We start from the raw sequence: 18064 nt of genomic DNA, 5'->3' as shown, positions 1-18064 counted from the left end.
TACGATGGCATTGTGAGCTTTAACAGTCGCACAGCATGCTGCAGCCACCTTTCCATTGACGTCCTTCATGATAATGCCGATTCCTGCAGAGTTAAGAGAAGAGCTGTGAGAGCCATCGCACTCAAACAATATAGTCCCGAGTGGACTGACTGAGATTTGTCCAGCATCTTTCCTTCCTCAAGCCATGAGCTCAACTCCCAAGTATCAAAGAACTGCAAGAGACTTTGGCTTTGATCTGGATGTCTGACCATAAAATTTGGGCTATGCGGCAGGTGAGGAAGATGTGCTCGGGGGAGTCAACGTCCAACTTGCAGACAGGGCAAAGCTCCTTTTGGGAGCGAAGGATGCTGGACGGTGGATCAGAAGTGGGAAGCCTATTCTAATATAGCTTCCAAAGAAAAAATTTGGCTTTTGGCTCCACAGGATTTTCCAACCCGGTCAATCCTGATCTCTGTTTTCAGGTTCGTCCTCGATGAAATGGTAAGCATCACTGGGAGTGACTAAACCAAGCGGGCTCGGTGGCTAAACCCACCTATCATCATCGAGGGGCAAAGGTTAAATAAATTTGTGTGATCAATCCACGGATCTCGAAAGATGTTGATTGACTCACCGTTCCTTTAAGATTTCCTAAATCTCACTTTGATGTCAGAGATGAGAGTAAGAATGTGAAGAAAGGTGCTGTTGGTGTAAACAACTTTGAGCCATGACCTCGGGGTCGACGCGGCTTGGTTCGGATCTGAATGATGGGGATTTTTTCGGGACGTCCCTTGAGACCGCTGAGGTGGCCGACTGCGGTGGTCTGATCGCGAAGGGGTCACCGTTTCCTCCGGGAGGGGGTTCCTCGCCTGGGCGTTTAGTGGGAGGCCTCCGTCTTCGCACCTGCACACAGGTCGGGTCGGGAGAGCTCGACCCGACCCCTCCGACGATCAAGTTAGTTAATAGTCACAAGGGATTTTTGTCTTTCTTTCTCCTCCCCCTACCTTTGACGAACGCAAGGGTATTTATAGGGGAGGTTACCGTTGCCTGATGTACCAGCTTGCAGGGGACAGGATCGTACTCCTGATAGCGTCTGACATCGGTTGGCGTGGCGTGAATGATCAAGCCTAAGCAGGATGTTAATGTGCATTGGTCGGCGTTTCGGTCCACATTGACCAGGTGCAGACAGGTCAATCGAAGGCGTGAGGCTTCATCTGAGACAGCTGACATCACCCGAGTCTTATCACCATTATTATCCTCATCAGGTGCAAGACATTTAGGATTTGGGACAAGGGTAACAAGGTTGAACCGGCTCAAATTGAACTCTCAATATTACCTCTCACCTGCCACTTGCCCCTTAGAACAATGTTGAGAGTTTATCATTAATGATAGTGGGATTACAAACTTACCATTTAGGTTATGATAAACTACATGAAATATATGATAAACTACACCTAAAATATTAATATAGTGGGATTACAAACTTACCATTTAGGTTATTGGAAGTTTGGAGAATTACCTATTTGGACTTATATTGCACAGCCAACCCCTTTTCTTCCAAGTGGTTGTAACGCCCAACCACAACGTCCTTTTTCCTAAATTTAATATGTAAAGGGGCAAAAAAGAAACAAATCACTTTGATTGATCGAGGATGCATTTATTTGCGAAAACATACCTATAAGTTTACTTTTTTCGACACTCGTCCTTTACCCGAACATAAGCAGTCCTTTTATCGAATATATAGTTTGAAGAGGGGTTAAAATGGAACATTGCCATTTGGTAAAGATATATCGTTCCGAGCGTAAACCCTTCTCACCAAAAGAAAGGGCAAAGAGAAGGGGAGCCTCTATGAGCACTGGCGGCGGAGGAGAGAAGGTCGGCGGCGGAGGGAGCGGGTCGGCGAAGACGCCGTCGGACTTTCTCAAGTCAATCCGAGGCCGTCCCGTCGTCGTCAAGCTCAACTCGGGGGTCGATTACCGAGGTCCGTCCTCTCTGATCTTGTACTCGAGGCTTCGATTCGTTGATTTGTTCTTTTGCTTGCGTGTTGGGCTTACATCTCTACCCAATCGTATCATATGTTAGTTCGACTTCTGTGGATTCGGTATAACCTTTGTTCTAGACAATCTCGGGTTATACCTTTGTAGTCTTGGCCTGAGAACTCGTCATAGTTCGTATGGCTTCTCGTCGTTGAAGTGAAATGAATGGAAAACCACATAGAACAGGAGAAGTAAACGAGAGTGATGGGCTGTTCGATGGCGATCAGCATTTGTAAGAATTACCTGTGATAGTCTATGAAATAGATCTGTCCTGATCCTAAGAACGACCTTTGTGGTCTTGATCTGAGAACGCGTCAGGGTTTGTGTGGCTTCTCTTCCTTGGGGCAGCGAACTGAATGGAAAGCGACATACGATAGAAGAAGTAGAGAGATGATAGACACTGGCGATCAGCATCTGTAAGAATTACCCGTGATAGTCTAAGAAATAGATCTGTTCTCAATGCAACCCGCATCCTATGGATTGCCATAATTGTTTATATTAGTCCAACTTTTAGGTTGACCTTACATATGGGACTTAGTTTCTCCTATTTGTAGCGACTTTTTTTCCTTGATTTTGGGTCAGTATATGGAAGGATTGCGCACTTATTTATCCTGATGATATAGCACATTTTGTGTTCTTTGATTTATACTTTGATTAGGAGTGGTTGTGGTTGATTACTTATTTGAATGAGTTTCTTGAGGATATTTGGATGCTGGAGATTCTGTGCCTCTACACAGGTTCTATTAGAAGGTCCTGCGCTTTAGAAAGTTTGGCCATGTCCTCTTAGGTTTTATCGTCTCTGTTGTTCAAGGTATGAGATGGATTTTTTCTTGGTTTTCCAATAAGCAGATTGTAAGCCAGAAGAAAATGTTTTGAAATATATCTGGCCCTGCTTGAGTTTTATTTATTTTTTTGGAAGAGTTGTTACCTATCAAATATACTTTTATAGTTGGTCTGTCCTGGAATCGCTTTCCTTGCATGTTCCTGTCTCAGTTCATTGATTACCATTATTCATCAGAATAGATATCTGAGCCTGCAAAACCTCGAGTCTAGCTTTCAGCTTTAATTATTCATTCACTCAGTATATATACTAGTGCCTACTCAATAATAGAAACTACAAAGAAATGAGAAGATTGTAATCTCTGATCATTGATCCTTTGCAATTCTATGATCATGAAGTTCAAAAAGTCTTTGATGAAACCAAGATTTTACTGGTGGATTGAAATAATACAGATTCTACTTGGAAACACTGTTATTGTAGTGAAAAGAGGATTATACAACGTCATCATTTTGCATTTGTAACCTAGGTAAATAGTTGCATTTCATAGAGGTTTTGGAACCTTGGATTTTATTGGGTGGTCTTCATCTGAATCGTGAACATCTGAGTGTTCAAGGTTATTGCCTCAATACTTTTTAAAGTTCCCCTTAAAATAAGACTTCCGTTTATATCTTCTCACCTACAAATTGAGGAGTTCTTAACATGATGTTAAGAGGTCAAGGTGAGGCAAGGCTTGAGCGTTTTGATGGATCTTGGACAAGGCGAGGCTTGTTCAAGGTTTGGATCACCTCTGTGAGTGGCTCAGTTCAGGCACTTGACATCCCAGTTCTACCACCACCCACATCTCTTTACGTCAGATACATCTGCATGTCGTTCTGCTTTCTATCTTGTTCTAGAGTTTTCCACTGACCTCTTCTCTCCCACTTTCCTCTGTGTCCTGCCCTCTCTCACTTCTTATCTTCCCTCCTCTTCTTTGCTTTCTACGTGGTTGCATCCATCGCACTCTTCTCTCTCCTCTCTTCACCACTTTTTGCCATCAGCAATCATTATCGTAGCTGTTTTCTCCTCCCTTTCTCCGCTCTGTGCTACCCTTCATTGCTGCCCTCCCTCTTCCTTCCTCTTCTCTTCCCTCTCCACCCTTCTTTCCATGGTTTCATAATTAATTAATTTAATATGAAAATTCGAACTATAACTTAAGTGAAATAGCAATTAAGGGTATGCTAGAGGAAATTTCATAAAAAAATTAAAAACGATCTCAGATGATAGTGTGATGATTGGAAAGTTAAAAATGCAATGTCATACAAAGTGTTGTTTACATGGTTTGTTGATGTTGATGATGATGTGGTGGACCTTGGTGTTCATATAGATCTTAATAAGTTGAACTTATTAAGATAGTGTGGTAGATCTTAATATGTTTATTTCATGTTCCAATTAGTTTGTGTTGGTTGTTTGCCAAAGTTTTACTTTTGTGGAGCTCTATCCCATGGTCGTATATGATGCATTTTGCAGTCTTTATGAATTTCATTATTTTGTGGAAGGAGAGACCATTGTTTTTAAAAAGCGCTCGGGTGAGGCGAGGCAAGGCATTTTGATGAAGCACCACTCGGGCGATCGCTTGGGCCCAGGCGTTGGGTGCCTAGGCTTAGGTAAGCGCCCGAGTGAAATTCGATCGGGGTTCGAGCCTAGTTTGATTGAATAAGCAAGTTGGTTCAATCGAACCAACTAATATATCCATAGCTTAGTCCATCGTCGCCTTCGTCAGTCATTGTCACCCTCTCCTTTCCCCACCTTCCTTTGTAGTTGTCGGTTACAATTCTTATCAGTTCCTTCTTTAGAACTATTTAGCATTTGTTAGAACTATTAGTATCATATTAATCCACTCGTTAGAGCTGATTAGCACGAGTTGGTTCATGGGTTCTCATATACTCCCGAAGCACCTGGTTTTGTAGGTATTCTAGCGTGTCTGGATGGATATATGAATATTGCAATGGAGCAAACAGAGGAGTATGTCAATGGTCAGCTGAAAAACAAGTATGGGGATGCTTTCATCAGAGGAAATAATGGTAAACGCCAATGATTTTATGACACATTAGACCTTTTTCCTCCTTTTTCTCTGCCCCGTGCTTATTATGACTTGGACATATTTTCGTGCTCTTGATTGCAGTTCTATACATCAGCACTTCAAAAAGGACTATTGCTGATGGTGGTTGACAGTTACTTTGCAGTCTCACTTTTGTCTGTGTTGTTTTTTTTATCAGACCACGTGACTCGATCTATGTTTCTCTTGTTTAAATGGCCGAGAAAATTCAAAAAATTGTAGTTCTATGATCCCACTGAACGGATATGGTTTAGCACGATAGATTGCTATTTTTCATGATTGTGCTTTTGGATGTTTGGAAGCACCAACTAATTTGAGGGCCGCAGTTTATTTCCTGCACCATGTCATGATATCTTTTTGAACGTGATGGTCAAAGGCTGCCCGGTATATTTTGGTATTCAGTTCAAGTGCTGCTTGTAGTCTCTTTCCTGCAGTTTTCCTCTAGCGTTCCGAAAGCAATAAACAAATAGAGAAGGTATCATCATCATATACTCGGACTATGGAGAGAGAGAGAGAGAGAGAGAGAGAGAGAGTACCACACACAGTTTCCTTGAAACAACACCATTTCTTGCTGGTCACGGAATCTCCTTGTTCTGGGAGCGACAACTTTTTTTTCTTTCTTTGTCACTCATAACTTTGTTCCTTTCTCACCGTCACATGCTAATGTTGTACACATGAATTCTTCAATATAAATTGAATTAGCTAAACCTACACCAAGGACGAAACACGATGCTATTGGCATTTCAGGGTGGGTCTTACCTTGCAAACTTCAGTGTCGAAGCCGCAGTCCATAAGGGTCAGCAGCCATGCTCGCTGTTGCTCTGAAAGCCGATCTGTTGGACCTTTTACTTCCACCAGCTTTGCTTCACCCTCACCCTTGTCTCCGTGGAAACGCCACAACAACAAATCCGGCATGCCACTGGACCAGCTCCGGTAATCTGTTGCTAGATGCCGGCACAGAGAAGCCAAAGGGCTGCCTCCAATGCATGCGACAGCAGCTCGTAGATCAGAAAGTGAATGCCGCTCCCAGTTGACACCTCGGCAAGCGATTCCCACATGAGACTCCCATGAGGAGATCAGAATCTCCTCAGCCATGCCACCGTTTATCTTCTGCAGCTGAGATTCTATAAGACTCTCCCTCGTCACATAAAAGTCATCTGTATCAAAGTCTAACGGAGCAATCTGTAGACACCAAGAGATACATACCATCAGTCAGTGGTGAAGCAAGTTGGGCTGGTTTCAACTTTGCATATAAATGTGCAACAAGGATTTAATTGGACAAGTCGTTAAGATGATTCAATAGTCAGCACAGATAATAAGGGCAAGTTCTAAATGGCTAATACATGATCACATGATAAAACTAACAGCAGTCTACAAGAAAGCTCATGTGCTATCCACAGGGATGACGGTGATTCTCAAATTCATAGAATGCAATTATATGTAATAACTAGAGATATTAAAGGTAGTAGTGGGTTCCATGTCAAAAAAACTAAACAAACTGATGCTGCGTGCAGATTGAAGTATTCTAATAGCAACGAACATGTATCAAACAAATGTGGCTCTAGTGATTAACGATGACAGAAGAGCTACTCAAAAGTGTTGCATGCGAAGCCTCTAGATTATCAGATAAAGAACCTGAAATCTTGACATAAAAACATCAGGCACGTTGAAGAATATAACATCCCACATAAGAAGGCCAAAGATAGTCATCCAAATGCCACTTTCAGAGTGGACACCACTCCATCCACCCCCTTCCTCCGCATAGAATTGCAGAGCTAGCTGCTCGACTCCACACAGCTCACCATCATAGCCATAGTACGAGTTCTTTGTTGCTGTCTCACTGGTCAAAGGTCTCCCTCTGATACAAACCTAAGAACAAAGCAAGCAATTACAGCTAAAATGAATCCTAGTGTGTATGCTAAGCTAGCTTTTGGAAAGTTTTTTATAAATTTTTACTAGTCTGATGCTCATATCACTCACCTCTTTGATTTTTCGCTTAACAGAATCTGCATAATCAGGTATCCTCCATCGGCGTGGTGGCTTGCCCAAACGGAGAACCCGTCTTTGCAATGCGATTCTAGAACCAGCACGAACGCAGGGATCCAATATACCTTCTTCAGCTACAGAAAGACTCTCATTGAGACGATTCATATGCTCCAAATCAACAGAAAGCCTCAACATCCAGTATCCTCTCCTGCTGTCATGAATGATTCTCCTAAGGAGTCCCTTAAGAAGCCTTATTGCATCTTCATACCTGGAAAATTCAACATGTATATCAATCACTAAATCTTGCCAAATTCTTCCGATATAATAACCAGTCAAAAATACTGGAAAAACCCAATCACACATTTGATTAGTTTTGTAGAAAAAAGTCAAAAACATTCCGTAACTGCTTCTCAAGTTAACTTCTTCCTCAGTAACATAGATTCTTTCCATGCTTAGTAGAATGATCATGAGGTACTTTCATGTACACCTAAGGCTTAAATGACATGATTAAATGGTGTTCCAAGATTATGTGGGACGACAGCTCAAAGAATTGCAATTCTTATTACCCAACAGAGGAGAGAAAAATATGAGATGCTTCACAGACCTGATGTGAGATTTAGCAACATCAATAATATTATAAACAAAACAGAAGCGACTATACACAATCATGATTTTAGGATTTTCTGCCTTCAGGAGCACAACTCATCAAATTTGCAGACAGAGAGGTGACTCATGTAACACTTCATCTTCTACTTTCTGCAACTCAATTAGAATAAGTGGAATTTAAAAGGCTTTCAGATAACTTGTAAGTGGCGCTCTGACTTCAGAACCTATATACCCAGGGATTCATGATTTGCTGAAAAATATGATGATGAGCAGCACATTGCCTTTCTAATTAAATCTAGATATGTACTTCACAGTTATAAACTTCTGGGAATCAACACAATTATAAACTTGGGATGAAATAATAGGTAGGCAAGGACCTCCTAGACCACATAACAAAGGATTCAGAGGTTTTAAGGCAAACTGATGAAGCTAATATACATATTAAGTTGGTTAATATGTCAATTATCAACAGAAAATTAGTGTTTATAGGGAATCTACATTTAAAGAATAAGGATAATTCTAGGAGACATATGATAGATACTCAGATCCACAGCTAAAAAAGAAGTAAAACTAGATACTATTCTATTTTCATCAGAAGATTGATATATGTTATTTTGGATTGAACTTTGGGTCTTGGAGATTTTTCACATGGTGCCAGCTGAACATCAGAAGGTCCAAATACAGCATATTCAAGGGAAATGCAGATGCTGTAGAGTTCAATAAGCTAATAGGAATCTCAAAAGCAACATTGCAAGGGTGAAATAAAAATTCAGCTCACAGGAAGGTTCTTACCTGTGGACTACAATAACCAGACTTGTTAATTGCAGTAAAAAAAATCATTTATAGGCAAACATAAGATGACAATAGCAAAGGCCAAAAACTTCACTTGCACAAGAGATCATCTCATTACTTCATTAAAAGATTGGTGAAGAAAAGAATATGAATACAACACCAAGCAAAAATAGGAACACTATAAAATAGCCATTGACATAAGAAAACTAGGGATGATGCTGGAAATGATTTAGTCACAATATGAGAGATAAAATCAACAAAAAATTAAGCCAGGATAGCTTCAAACTTCATTTCTGTTTCCATTTCCAAAAGAATGTTCTAAATTAATGAGCAAGACTTGTTTGATCCAGGTAAGGCACTTGCTTACTACAGAATCAGGATGAGATTAAGGTTCGAATTATATTTCTGCATTATTCGATACAATGGAAAGTTGACAATAGGAAACCATCAGTAGCTATTTATAGTGATATGAAACTTGGATCTAGCTCTCCTATGTTATGCTTGGCACTCGGCATCAAGGACATGTTAGCATTGTGAAATGCCAGACTACTGAACTTGATTAAGACAATTTATAAGCTTGGCACCTTCTGGCTTTTCTACAAAAGAATCACTATTTAGAGGATTTGGAGAAATTCTACTTTATCAACACCATAAGAACTAGTGAATATGCCAGCTAACTATAGTTTGATGCCAAATGCGTCAGGCTCCTGTTAATCCAAGGTTTGAGGGTTACCTGTGCAGCCTTGCGCCTTCTGACAGAGATTGTTTTCGTGATTTCACCTTAATGCAGAACCTTAAGAAAACCTTCGTTTAATAAAATAAAATAGCAGATTGAACTGAATAGGAGCAAAGACATCGACGATCAGTTATTGTGAGAAGATTTCATAAGTCCTTTTTAAGGAAAGGTCATCAATGTCCAAGGGTCGTTGAGGTAACAGAAAATTCTGATTGGCTTGTCGTCTGATCATTGATTGGAAAAACATGACATCCAAAAAGAGTGAGATCAGCACTCAACATTGCACTCCACCAAAAATGTACCACTCAACATTCCATATTATTGTGAAGTTTAAAGAAATGCATAGTAGTTAGAGAATAACGGTACCTATGTTCACGCTCAAAAAAAGAAACTCCGAGTGAGAGCACTTTTGAATAAACAAATGATGCTGAAAAAGTAGAAAAGAATTGTGGTGGAGAGCCAGAGGTAGAGGACTGAGATTTTCCCCTGAAATTTGTACACATTCGAATATCAGATATATCAATGCATCTTATCACCATTTCCATATTACTTTCTTCTAGAGATTCATCCATTATCTGTGCCACTTCAATGGCCTGTTGGGATGTTTGGACAGAGTAAGTACACTAGCCAGTTGTGAGTATGTATATCAAAGGTTAAATATGGCACCTCTTCATATTCAAGAAGGTCAGTTCGATCTTGAAAAATTCGGTGAGAAATGTTGCAGACATAATCTGGAAACTTGATCATTCCAAGGTCCATTAAAAGAAATGCTGAAAGATCCTGCTCACCATGAAGGAAAAAGAGCCTCTGTACAAAAAAGATAAGAAAACTATAAATTTTATAAATAACTGACATCAAACTAAAGGTTTCTGGTAATATCCAAAGCTTGAGAATCTTATTATAAGAAAAGGTGAGGTAAGTAACCTGAATACGCCAGAATAGAATATCAGAAGAGGAAGAAATTCTTATGCAGGTTCCCACTTGTCCAAGAACCATCTTTGGTAGCAGTGGACTGTTGTAAATCAATAGTTAAACAACAACCAACAATATTGAGAAACTTTAAAAAGGCACAAAAATGAAATTACTGTACCATGCTCCATTTGCATAAGCAGAAAAGAGGATATTTATAAGCTCATGTCGGCGAGCGCAGTTGATTCTCTTCTGAATATTCAACCGAAAAAAGAAATCCAATCAACAAAATGAAAGAAAATTAGTAATGAATACATTAAAAAAGAAGTCCAAAACGCATTTGTCACCTCATAAAGAAACAAAATGCAAATATAAGCTTTAAAATAAGAGGGTTTATATGTTGGTCCAAGACCAGCTTCGCTAAACCGATCAGACTGCTATGTTATCAATATACCACCTGGTATTACTGGAAAAAAGATAATTATTTTTCTTTTACCAATTCTGGCCTATACTGCTTGAAACCAATCCTCGGTCGGACTGATAAATAATGGTCCATAATACAACTAAAATTTGATTCCCTAAATCAATCAACATTTTCTGCTTAGCATATCCATCTTATTAACATTAGTAGAACACTACTAAGTCCTTCAAGGAATCCTTCAGATCATTTTAAACAAATTTCCCCTTGTTTTAAACAAATTTAAGTTCTGCAATTATAATATCTCAAATTTGGCCTCCAAGTGCTGTTATCAATCCGTCTTCTCATCGAGTCTAGCTTGCTTATAGCAAGCTAAGCCTTAACTGCTCAATAGTCCAAACATTGTCTAACTGAACACACATTAATCATGCTTTTACCTGGTACTTTCACTTAAGTTCCTTTAGCACAAAAACTTTTAACCACTTGTGATTTGCTGGTGCTAAGCCTGATTGTGTTCATATCAGAACATGTATTTTAAGATCCAGTACAAGGATCGTTACGTTTTTCATGTGCTCAATATTTGATCTTTATATGGTAGGTATAAGTAAGGTTCATCATACCGAGACATACCGCTCAGTATGGGTGGTACATATCGATTTGTTGGTACACTCCATCACACCATATATTAGTACATCGGTATGGTTTGGTACATACCGTACCGACAGTCGATCGATACATCAGTATGGACTGATAAGGTGAACCATGTAAGCATACAAGCATGTGAGGTTCTTGCTACGACCATATGGGATTGGAAAAAAAGATGTCATTATATGGAATATATGCGGTCAACATAGTCTGAGTTCCAAAATGCGGTCTACATAGCCACATATAGCAATTATATGACTACCTCCTATAAGGCTCATGCAACATAAATATGTATATTGTGTTGTCAATGCATATATGGGCATAAATATATGTATCCATGTATCTTAAAATATGTACAAACACATACACAAAAACCACCATACATACAACTAATAGAAATTAGGTATAAATAAATAAATGTCTCTAAGAATTAGGATCTCACACATTAGATGGATGGACATGAAAATACAGTTTCTAGAACTGCAATTATACTCATTTGGAATATATATTTCAAAAAGATCCTTTTATGTAACTTAATTATACTGGTATAGAATTTTGTGGCTGCTGATTTTTCAAGATCACATCACATAGTAAAAATAGAAGCCTTCAAAGAGAAAATGGTCTTCTAATTATCATTCAATTATAATTAGATTGAGCATTGTGCCTCAGTTGTGCAATAATTTTCAAGTGTTCTAGTTATATAAGTCGGACTGATTTGTTTAGCACCAAATCAATAATATATTTTATTTCATGAAAGGCCCCTAAAAATGTTAAAATCAACGATATATGTAGTTTAAGCTTCATGCTTCTGAGATGTATTTAAATATTCTATGTAAACATAATATATAACTGTGTGAACAACACAAGCAGGACTCAAATATCTTACTTAAAGGAAGTAATAAACAAATTCATCCTGCCATGAACTAAGATGACTTTCAAAATAAAGTGAGAGAAAAAAGAAAATTAATGTAGACCAGCATATATATTGGACCCGTATCTGTCCACATATGAGCTCTTAATATGTAGTCACCAGAAGTCCATGTATCAATGTAGGAGCACAAACTACAGTCAACATCCATAATTAGGACAAACCATCCAAACATGCTCCAGATAAGACACAACATCTAAAATATAAATAAAAGTGCAAAAAGAAAGATGACCTTGGCCAAGAGCTGCTTAACGCTGTATCTCAAGTGCATAAAGCATGCATACTCTATGTGAGCTTGATAACCAAAATCACCCAATCAAGAGCAGGTCTTAAATTACTTAAAGTACAAAAGGGGTCGAAAAAACAAGTTGGATGGACCATACACATATAAGGCATATTACTTGAATTCATAAGTTAAAGATATTAGTATTAGGATGAGCATGTAACATACTAATAAAAGCTACAACTGAAGCAACTACATAGAAGAACAACTGGGGCTAGACGAAAAGAGACGAGTATCTGAAAGAATGATAGTACAAACCTTGGGAAGTTCCAAATTTATGACCTTTCGCATTTCAGAAACATTAAGCAAATCGATAACCTCTTTCATATCATATATGAATGGATCCTCACTAGACTGAAATGAGTAGATGTAGCCTGCCACTTTATACAGTAAATATTGTCGTTAGATACTGAGGGAATTTTTTTTATTATAAACATTGACTAGAAAGGGCACAAATCTACACTGCAGCTCCTCAACTGCTTTTTGTGGATCTTGTATCTCAGGGTAGGAAATGTTGCTCACCCGAAACCATGGACCTGAGCAAACTCGAAATTGTTAGTAAATTGCATAAAGTTGTAACATACAGAATTAGATCCTATTCTATAAATTCTGCTGGGAAAGTGTCCATTATTGTTACCATCTACTTCTTAAAACCCAACGCAAGTACAAAGAGGAATAGCATATGAAAGGTCCATGATCATGCCTCCACAAATGTAGTTCTCTGAGGGGAAAAAGCCAAGATTCCATCGTGGATAACAAATTACAAAACACTAACACTGTGTAGCCAATAGAACCAATAGAAAAAGCTCTAAAATTTGGAAAGTTAAGTTTTTTTCAAGCGTGACAGTTGAATCATAGACAGCATAGAGAATCAAGATGTACATGTAAAATGCCAGCTAAAACAACCTCAAGGAAATACAGAATGCTAGCTAATGATTACAAGCATATCAAAGCTATATGTCAGTTGGTGTTTGCAGGTATCAGTGGCCCTGCTGAATCTGGATATAATATAGCTCAAGTCCAGAACATGTGAAACCTGAGCATACCAAGTCATGCCTTGACCAAACCATTAAAATCCAACTTAGCTGAAACAATGCCAAAATCCCAGTATCATTTTTTCTATTTTTTTGCATTTTCTCCCTAGCAACAGGGATATTGTCTGCTACATATATTGATCAAAGGGAGCAGCAAACTAATCATATATTCTCACCACACAGAATCATTTCTGCTCTGGCACCTCCCATTCCAATTTCTCTAAAGAATTTATGAGCTAAAAAGCCCAAGAACTTCCCAACCAAGCAACAAAATTATAACACATTCTACCGATTCAAGAGAGGCATAAGCAATTAAATACAGATACAGTATCAGAGAAGGAAAATATTAAGGCTCGTGACACAATAACTACAATATCGCACAATCACATGCATATCCCTTGTAACACTGCTTGGTACCAGATTTATCGCTTCAGACTTGAAACTCAATGTTGTTGCTCAAAAAGAGTAAAATCAACATCAACGTCACTTGCCAGAGATAATTATGGAAAACTCAATCCTAGGGCGATGTCACAGGAAACAGTATTGTTTCTCACTTTTCAAGGGATATATGCTGAGTTTTAACTTTTCAAGGGTTAAATCCATTATTTCCAACTTTTGCAGGGAGTTACAGATGTAAATCCACCATACAACATAAATAAAAAAGGATGCCAACTATGCTCTATTTTTTTGTTGCATAGCAAGTCAATTAGATATCTTGGATGGCTCAAGACATGCAGTCAATGGCTAGTAAAAGTTTAAAATCCAGGTCATAAGAACCTTTTCGAGTGTATAGACGTATAAAAAGCCTTTGACCCTCATCAGATAGTGAGTTAAAAGATCCTGCATCAAGAAAAGCAGATAACACCTGGTTCTTACTGCAAATAAAATAAAGTATTGATTGAACATACAGAAATAAAAAACACACAAAGGTACCTGTGAACATTTTTTCTTCAACAGTAAACAGGTGAGAATGATGGCTCATAACCTCTTCAATCATCAAAGAAAAATTCTTTTGGTACTTTGTCATTTTAGGTGATTGCAACTTGATATTTTCAGTAGCAAGGAGAAATTTTTCCCATAGGGATTCAGAAAAATCAAGATGGGCAGATTTCTTTTCATCACAGGCTACAGATTTTTGACAAACCAGCTGAATAGGGACATCATCATGGCGAAGTTCAGGAAGAGAATCAACGAACCCCTAGAAAAAGTTACAATTAGCTATGCATTAAGATCATCTTAAGTAGAAATTAGGGAGAAAATGTGCATGTAAGCATAAAATTTGTTTCTTTAATTTAACAAATTTATTAAATTAAAGAAACATGTCAAAAATTATAAGAAATGCCGACAACACAGAAGAATTGACTAGATATTCAAAATTTGGAAGACATTAGAACATAAAAAAAGTTGTATACCCTCTGACCTTAACAAATATCTTACTGGACACTGATGCCAATATATCTATCAGGTATCAGCTTTTACAGAGCTTTACAATGCATCAATTATATATCAGAGAAGTTATTGATAAATGGAAAGGTAACATTAGCAAAGTAGATTGACAACCAGAAAGATACATGCAACAAACTTCAACACTTTAGTGCTGAGGCACAATGAATGATATCATTGGATGGTCCTAGCAAATGTCAAAACCCAAACACTGACAAAGAAAATATATGTTCAAGTAATTGTCAAATTGTTCAGATCTGAAATGCAAATGTCAGATGACCATTGTACATAAACATGTACCTCCATCTTTAACGCAAAAATCAAACTCAGTTCCAAATTGTAAAAAACATTCTAGGTTCAGTTTATCATCAGTAATGCATACATATTTACAGACCTTGAAAAGCATACACGAAAAGCTGGTATTGGGAAAATATAATCTAGACTCCAGCACTAAGCCCATGACTAAAAATAATCCTGGCAGATTCATTTGTTTTAGCCAGGCCACTAGCTACCTATGGAAGATACTGGTTATCAATCTATGTGCTATGGACTGATTGATGCATTTGCTTGTGAAGTATAATCAAAACACTACTCATTGTATAAGCTTACCTCACATTCTATGTAACGACAATCAATTAGAGGAGACAGATGCTTTGACAATTCCCGAGGCAAATATCCAAGCATCTCCGCACGACCATAATCCGCATAAAGCACCTATCAAAAGAAATCAATCCATGGTTGGAAGAAGAAACTTGCTGAAAATCAAGTCCAGCTAATAGAGACCTTGATAGCATTCCTGTCCTTAACATTTTCAGGTTCTCTTGCCACAGAAACTCTTGCACCTTGTTGCAACTCAATACTCTCATGAAATCTGCAGCCAACAATGTAAGTCTCAAATGTGATCACAGAGTCATCACCTTTAGTTCCACATGCATCCAACTTATCCATGTTCATCTGAGGAAACATATAGGTGCCACATGGTACCATTATCTCATGACTAATAGTATTATCAAGTACAGTGGTCTCAGGAGGAACAATCTCTGTAAAAGTTTCTATATTGCTTGGAGAATGATCCGAGGACAATCCCCGTGTGTTTCCATTTCTACTTCCGTGTGAATCTCCAGGTAATAAAAGAGCATTACTAGAATTATTTTTACTACTAAACACATCATTTACAGTATCTTCTGTCTCATGTTTTACACCATCCTGACTTGATTCCATTTTACTTCTTTTGAAGAACTGAAATTGAAGAAGAGTGCATTGGGTAAATTTCCTCTTTGTGCCTGCTATTAGACATGTATCTGCATGCCAGAAGTTAGATCAATAAGAATCTAAAGGATATTCGACTAGCAACAACTCACAAGCCCAAGATGAATAGAATAATCAGTTATGATATAGCACATAACATCAGATACAATGACAAATATAATCTTGAAATATGTTGTTTTAGCATATATAAAGGTTTTTATCTTGAAATTCGTGTCCTCTAAATTAATAACAACCTTGGACACAATTAGGCATAAAAGGGAACAAACACTGGAGTAATAAGCCTCAAAGCCCTGGAAACCAATAGTATTCACTGATGCAACAAGGCAAAGAAATCGTCAAAGCCAAGAGTAATTAGCCACGTAATAAATAGCATCATCGACTATACGATCATTTTTTGTCATCAATTTCTTGTTTCTTTGAAGGAACAAATTTAACTATATATCACTAAATTAACTGAGTTGACCTGTAATAGTCAATCGGCAAGCAATTATGGTTGCTCCATTTATGAAGTGATGTTCCCCTTCAGTGGCAAACAAGATTGTAAGTTCTTTTAAATGATTCCATGTCCTAATTTTATCATAAATATAAAAAAGCTCCAACTATAATAAGCACTTCCTTCACCTTTTGACAACATATTTAGGCTTAACCAGCAACAATAACAAAATCATACCGTAAGTCCCAACCATATTTAGGCTTCACCACTTTCTTCCAAAGGCATATATTTTAGTGAAAGTTTAGTACCTATAATTTATAAAATTGGCGCAACTAAATACTAACATCAAGATTCAAGACTGGTATAATCTTCTAGGTCCAAACGTCGCTAGTATTTAGAGCTTTTAACTGATATACAGTGGACAGGTCTAAGCATGCAGATTCCAACACTTTGTGATTTAATAAACCACATAAAAGGCTGCAATCAAATACCACGACGGACTTGCTTGCAGAACAAGATTTGCTTTATTTTTCAGCTGAATAGCCAGGTTTCGTGAATACAAACGGGTTGAACCTCACCATTAAGGGAGCACGCTACCAAACACGAAGAAGTCAACCTACCGATATGGGAGTTCACATTGTGATTAGTCCCCCGAATCGATCTACCACAAACGGGACAAGAAACCCAATCCATGTCATAAACTCCGTGCCCTTCCATGGTCGTTGCCGGTTCCTCGGCGGACGAGGAGGAGGGCTGCGTGTCGGCATCGCTGGCGACATCCCCCCTCGAATCGCTAGTGGGATTCTGAAAGAACAGACAACCAGATCCCACTTTCAAACGCTAACACGACAGACGAAAGCAGCAAGAAATGAGGACAGATAAGACGGGAGGGAGGGCCTGACCGGCGGAGAGAGGAGCCGCGCAAGGTGAGGGGAGCGGGGTCGGCGCCGCTTGCCGATGAGTCGCTTGAGAGACTCCCATCCGTGGAGGTGCATGGCAGATCGACCGATGGGACGCCCTAAACCCTCGCTTCTGCGGACCGCGATGGAAATCGGAGATGTGGTCGGATATGAGCGGTTCATTATATATAGAAGAAATGGGGTATCGTTCTCCCGCCTTCCCTGCGCGCGACGCCTTTTTAATCGGCTATTAATTTAGTACATCGCGGGAGTCGCATAAAAGCAGAAACCGAAACAAAAGTCATCCGCTGTTCTCAATTTTCAGCTTTATTTACTTATTTATTTATTCCACTCGGTTGGTTATCCATCCTGCCTCTGGTCGCGACCCCTAAAATAATTTGAAAGGTGATTCTTTTTGTAGTGAGAACACTACTGATACAATAAAAGAACTTGGTAACATAATTTAAGTAGCTATTATTATCAATTACAGCGATGACAATCGATTTGGGTTGGACAACTCTAAGCCAATGGATAAACTTGAGTGGCTGATGACGGGGATGCGAGGAGATCCAACGGCACGAGTGAGCCATCTCATTCTCTATGGAACAGAGTTAAAAAAGTAAAAATAAACTACAGTATGATGCGGCGCTTTTGCGACCCAGACAACACAATAAACAGAAGCATGGGACTCTTTCCTATCCAACTTATTAAGGTCAGGTATCTGCGCCGACATCCTATTGTCATCTACATTAGTGAAGGGAATCATCTGTTAACGGGCATAAGAAGATGAGAAAG

General features: G+C 38.7%; 2 protein-coding genes across 4 annotated transcripts; one reads left to right on the top strand and one right to left on the bottom strand.

Annotated features, from left to right (window-relative positions):
- Positions 1–1788: 1788 nt before the first annotated feature.
- LOC135676168 (uncharacterized) lies at positions 1789–5164 on the top strand. The gene is made up of 3 exons (XM_065187046.1): positions 1789–1957; positions 4740–4853; positions 4955–5164. The coding sequence occupies exons 1-3, from the start codon at positions 1825–1827 to the stop codon at positions 4999–5001; spliced, it is 294 nt and encodes a 97-aa protein (XP_065043118.1). The 5' UTR covers positions 1789–1824; the 3' UTR covers positions 5002–5164.
- Positions 5165–5433: 269 nt separating this feature from the next.
- Positions 5434–17576, bottom strand: LOC135676167 (fanconi-associated nuclease 1 homolog). 3 transcript variants are annotated; one of them, XM_065187045.1, is made up of 15 exons: positions 17273–17573; positions 16949–17174; positions 15452–15969; positions 15278–15382; positions 14159–14423; positions 14003–14065; positions 12653–12727; positions 12450–12571; positions 10099–10169; positions 9933–10020; positions 9675–9815; positions 9375–9601; positions 6869–7142; positions 6524–6757; positions 5434–6070 (listed from the first exon to the last, which is right to left on the bottom strand). In XM_065187045.1, the coding sequence occupies exons 1-15, from the start codon at positions 17450–17452 to the stop codon at positions 5621–5623; spliced, it is 3039 nt and encodes a 1012-aa protein (XP_065043117.1). In that variant the 5' UTR covers positions 17453–17573; the 3' UTR covers positions 5434–5620. The 3 variants fall into 3 exon arrangements, with proteins under 3 accessions (XP_065043117.1, XP_065043115.1, XP_065043116.1); XM_065187043.1 differs by having other exon boundaries at positions 14003–14423; positions 17273–17576; XM_065187044.1 differs by having other exon boundaries at positions 14003–14423; positions 16991–17174; positions 17273–17569.
- Between the last annotated feature and the right edge of the window lie 488 nt (positions 17577–18064).

Source organism: Musa acuminata, chromosome BXJ1-6 (genome assembly GCF_036884655.1).
Source record: "Musa acuminata AAA Group cultivar baxijiao chromosome BXJ1-6, Cavendish_Baxijiao_AAA, whole genome shotgun sequence".
In the NCBI taxonomy this organism is placed as follows: domain Eukaryota; kingdom Viridiplantae; phylum Streptophyta; class Magnoliopsida; order Zingiberales; family Musaceae; genus Musa; species Musa acuminata.
Note: the sequence above shows the minus strand (reverse complement) of the source record. Positions and strands in the feature narration are given on the sequence as shown.

Excerpts from the sequence above, each read along its gene's own strand:
- LOC135676168 (XM_065187046.1), top strand. The coding sequence starts at position 1,825 with ATGAGCACTGGCGGCGGAGGAGAGAAGGTCGGCGGCGGAGGGAGCGGG. Across the intron at positions 1,958-4,739 it reads CTCGGGGGTCGATTACCGAG|GTATTCTAGCGTGTCTGGAT; the intron begins GTCCGTCCTCTC and ends CTGGTTTTGTAG. Across the intron at positions 4,854-4,954 it reads TTTCATCAGAGGAAATAATG|TTCTATACATCAGCACTTCA; the intron begins GTAAACGCCAAT and ends TCTTGATTGCAG.
- LOC135676167 (XM_065187043.1), bottom strand. The coding sequence starts at position 17,452 with ATGAACCGCTCATATCCGACCACATCTCCGATTTCCATCGCGGTCCGC. Across the intron at positions 9,816-9,932 it reads TTCTATTCTGGCGTATTCAG|AGGCTCTTTTTCCTTCATGG; the intron begins GTTACTTACCTC and ends TTTTTTGTACAG. Across the intron at positions 9,602-9,674 it reads ACCTTCTTGAATATGAAGAG|GCCATTGAAGTGGCACAGAT; the intron begins GTGCCATATTTA and ends ACATCCCAACAG.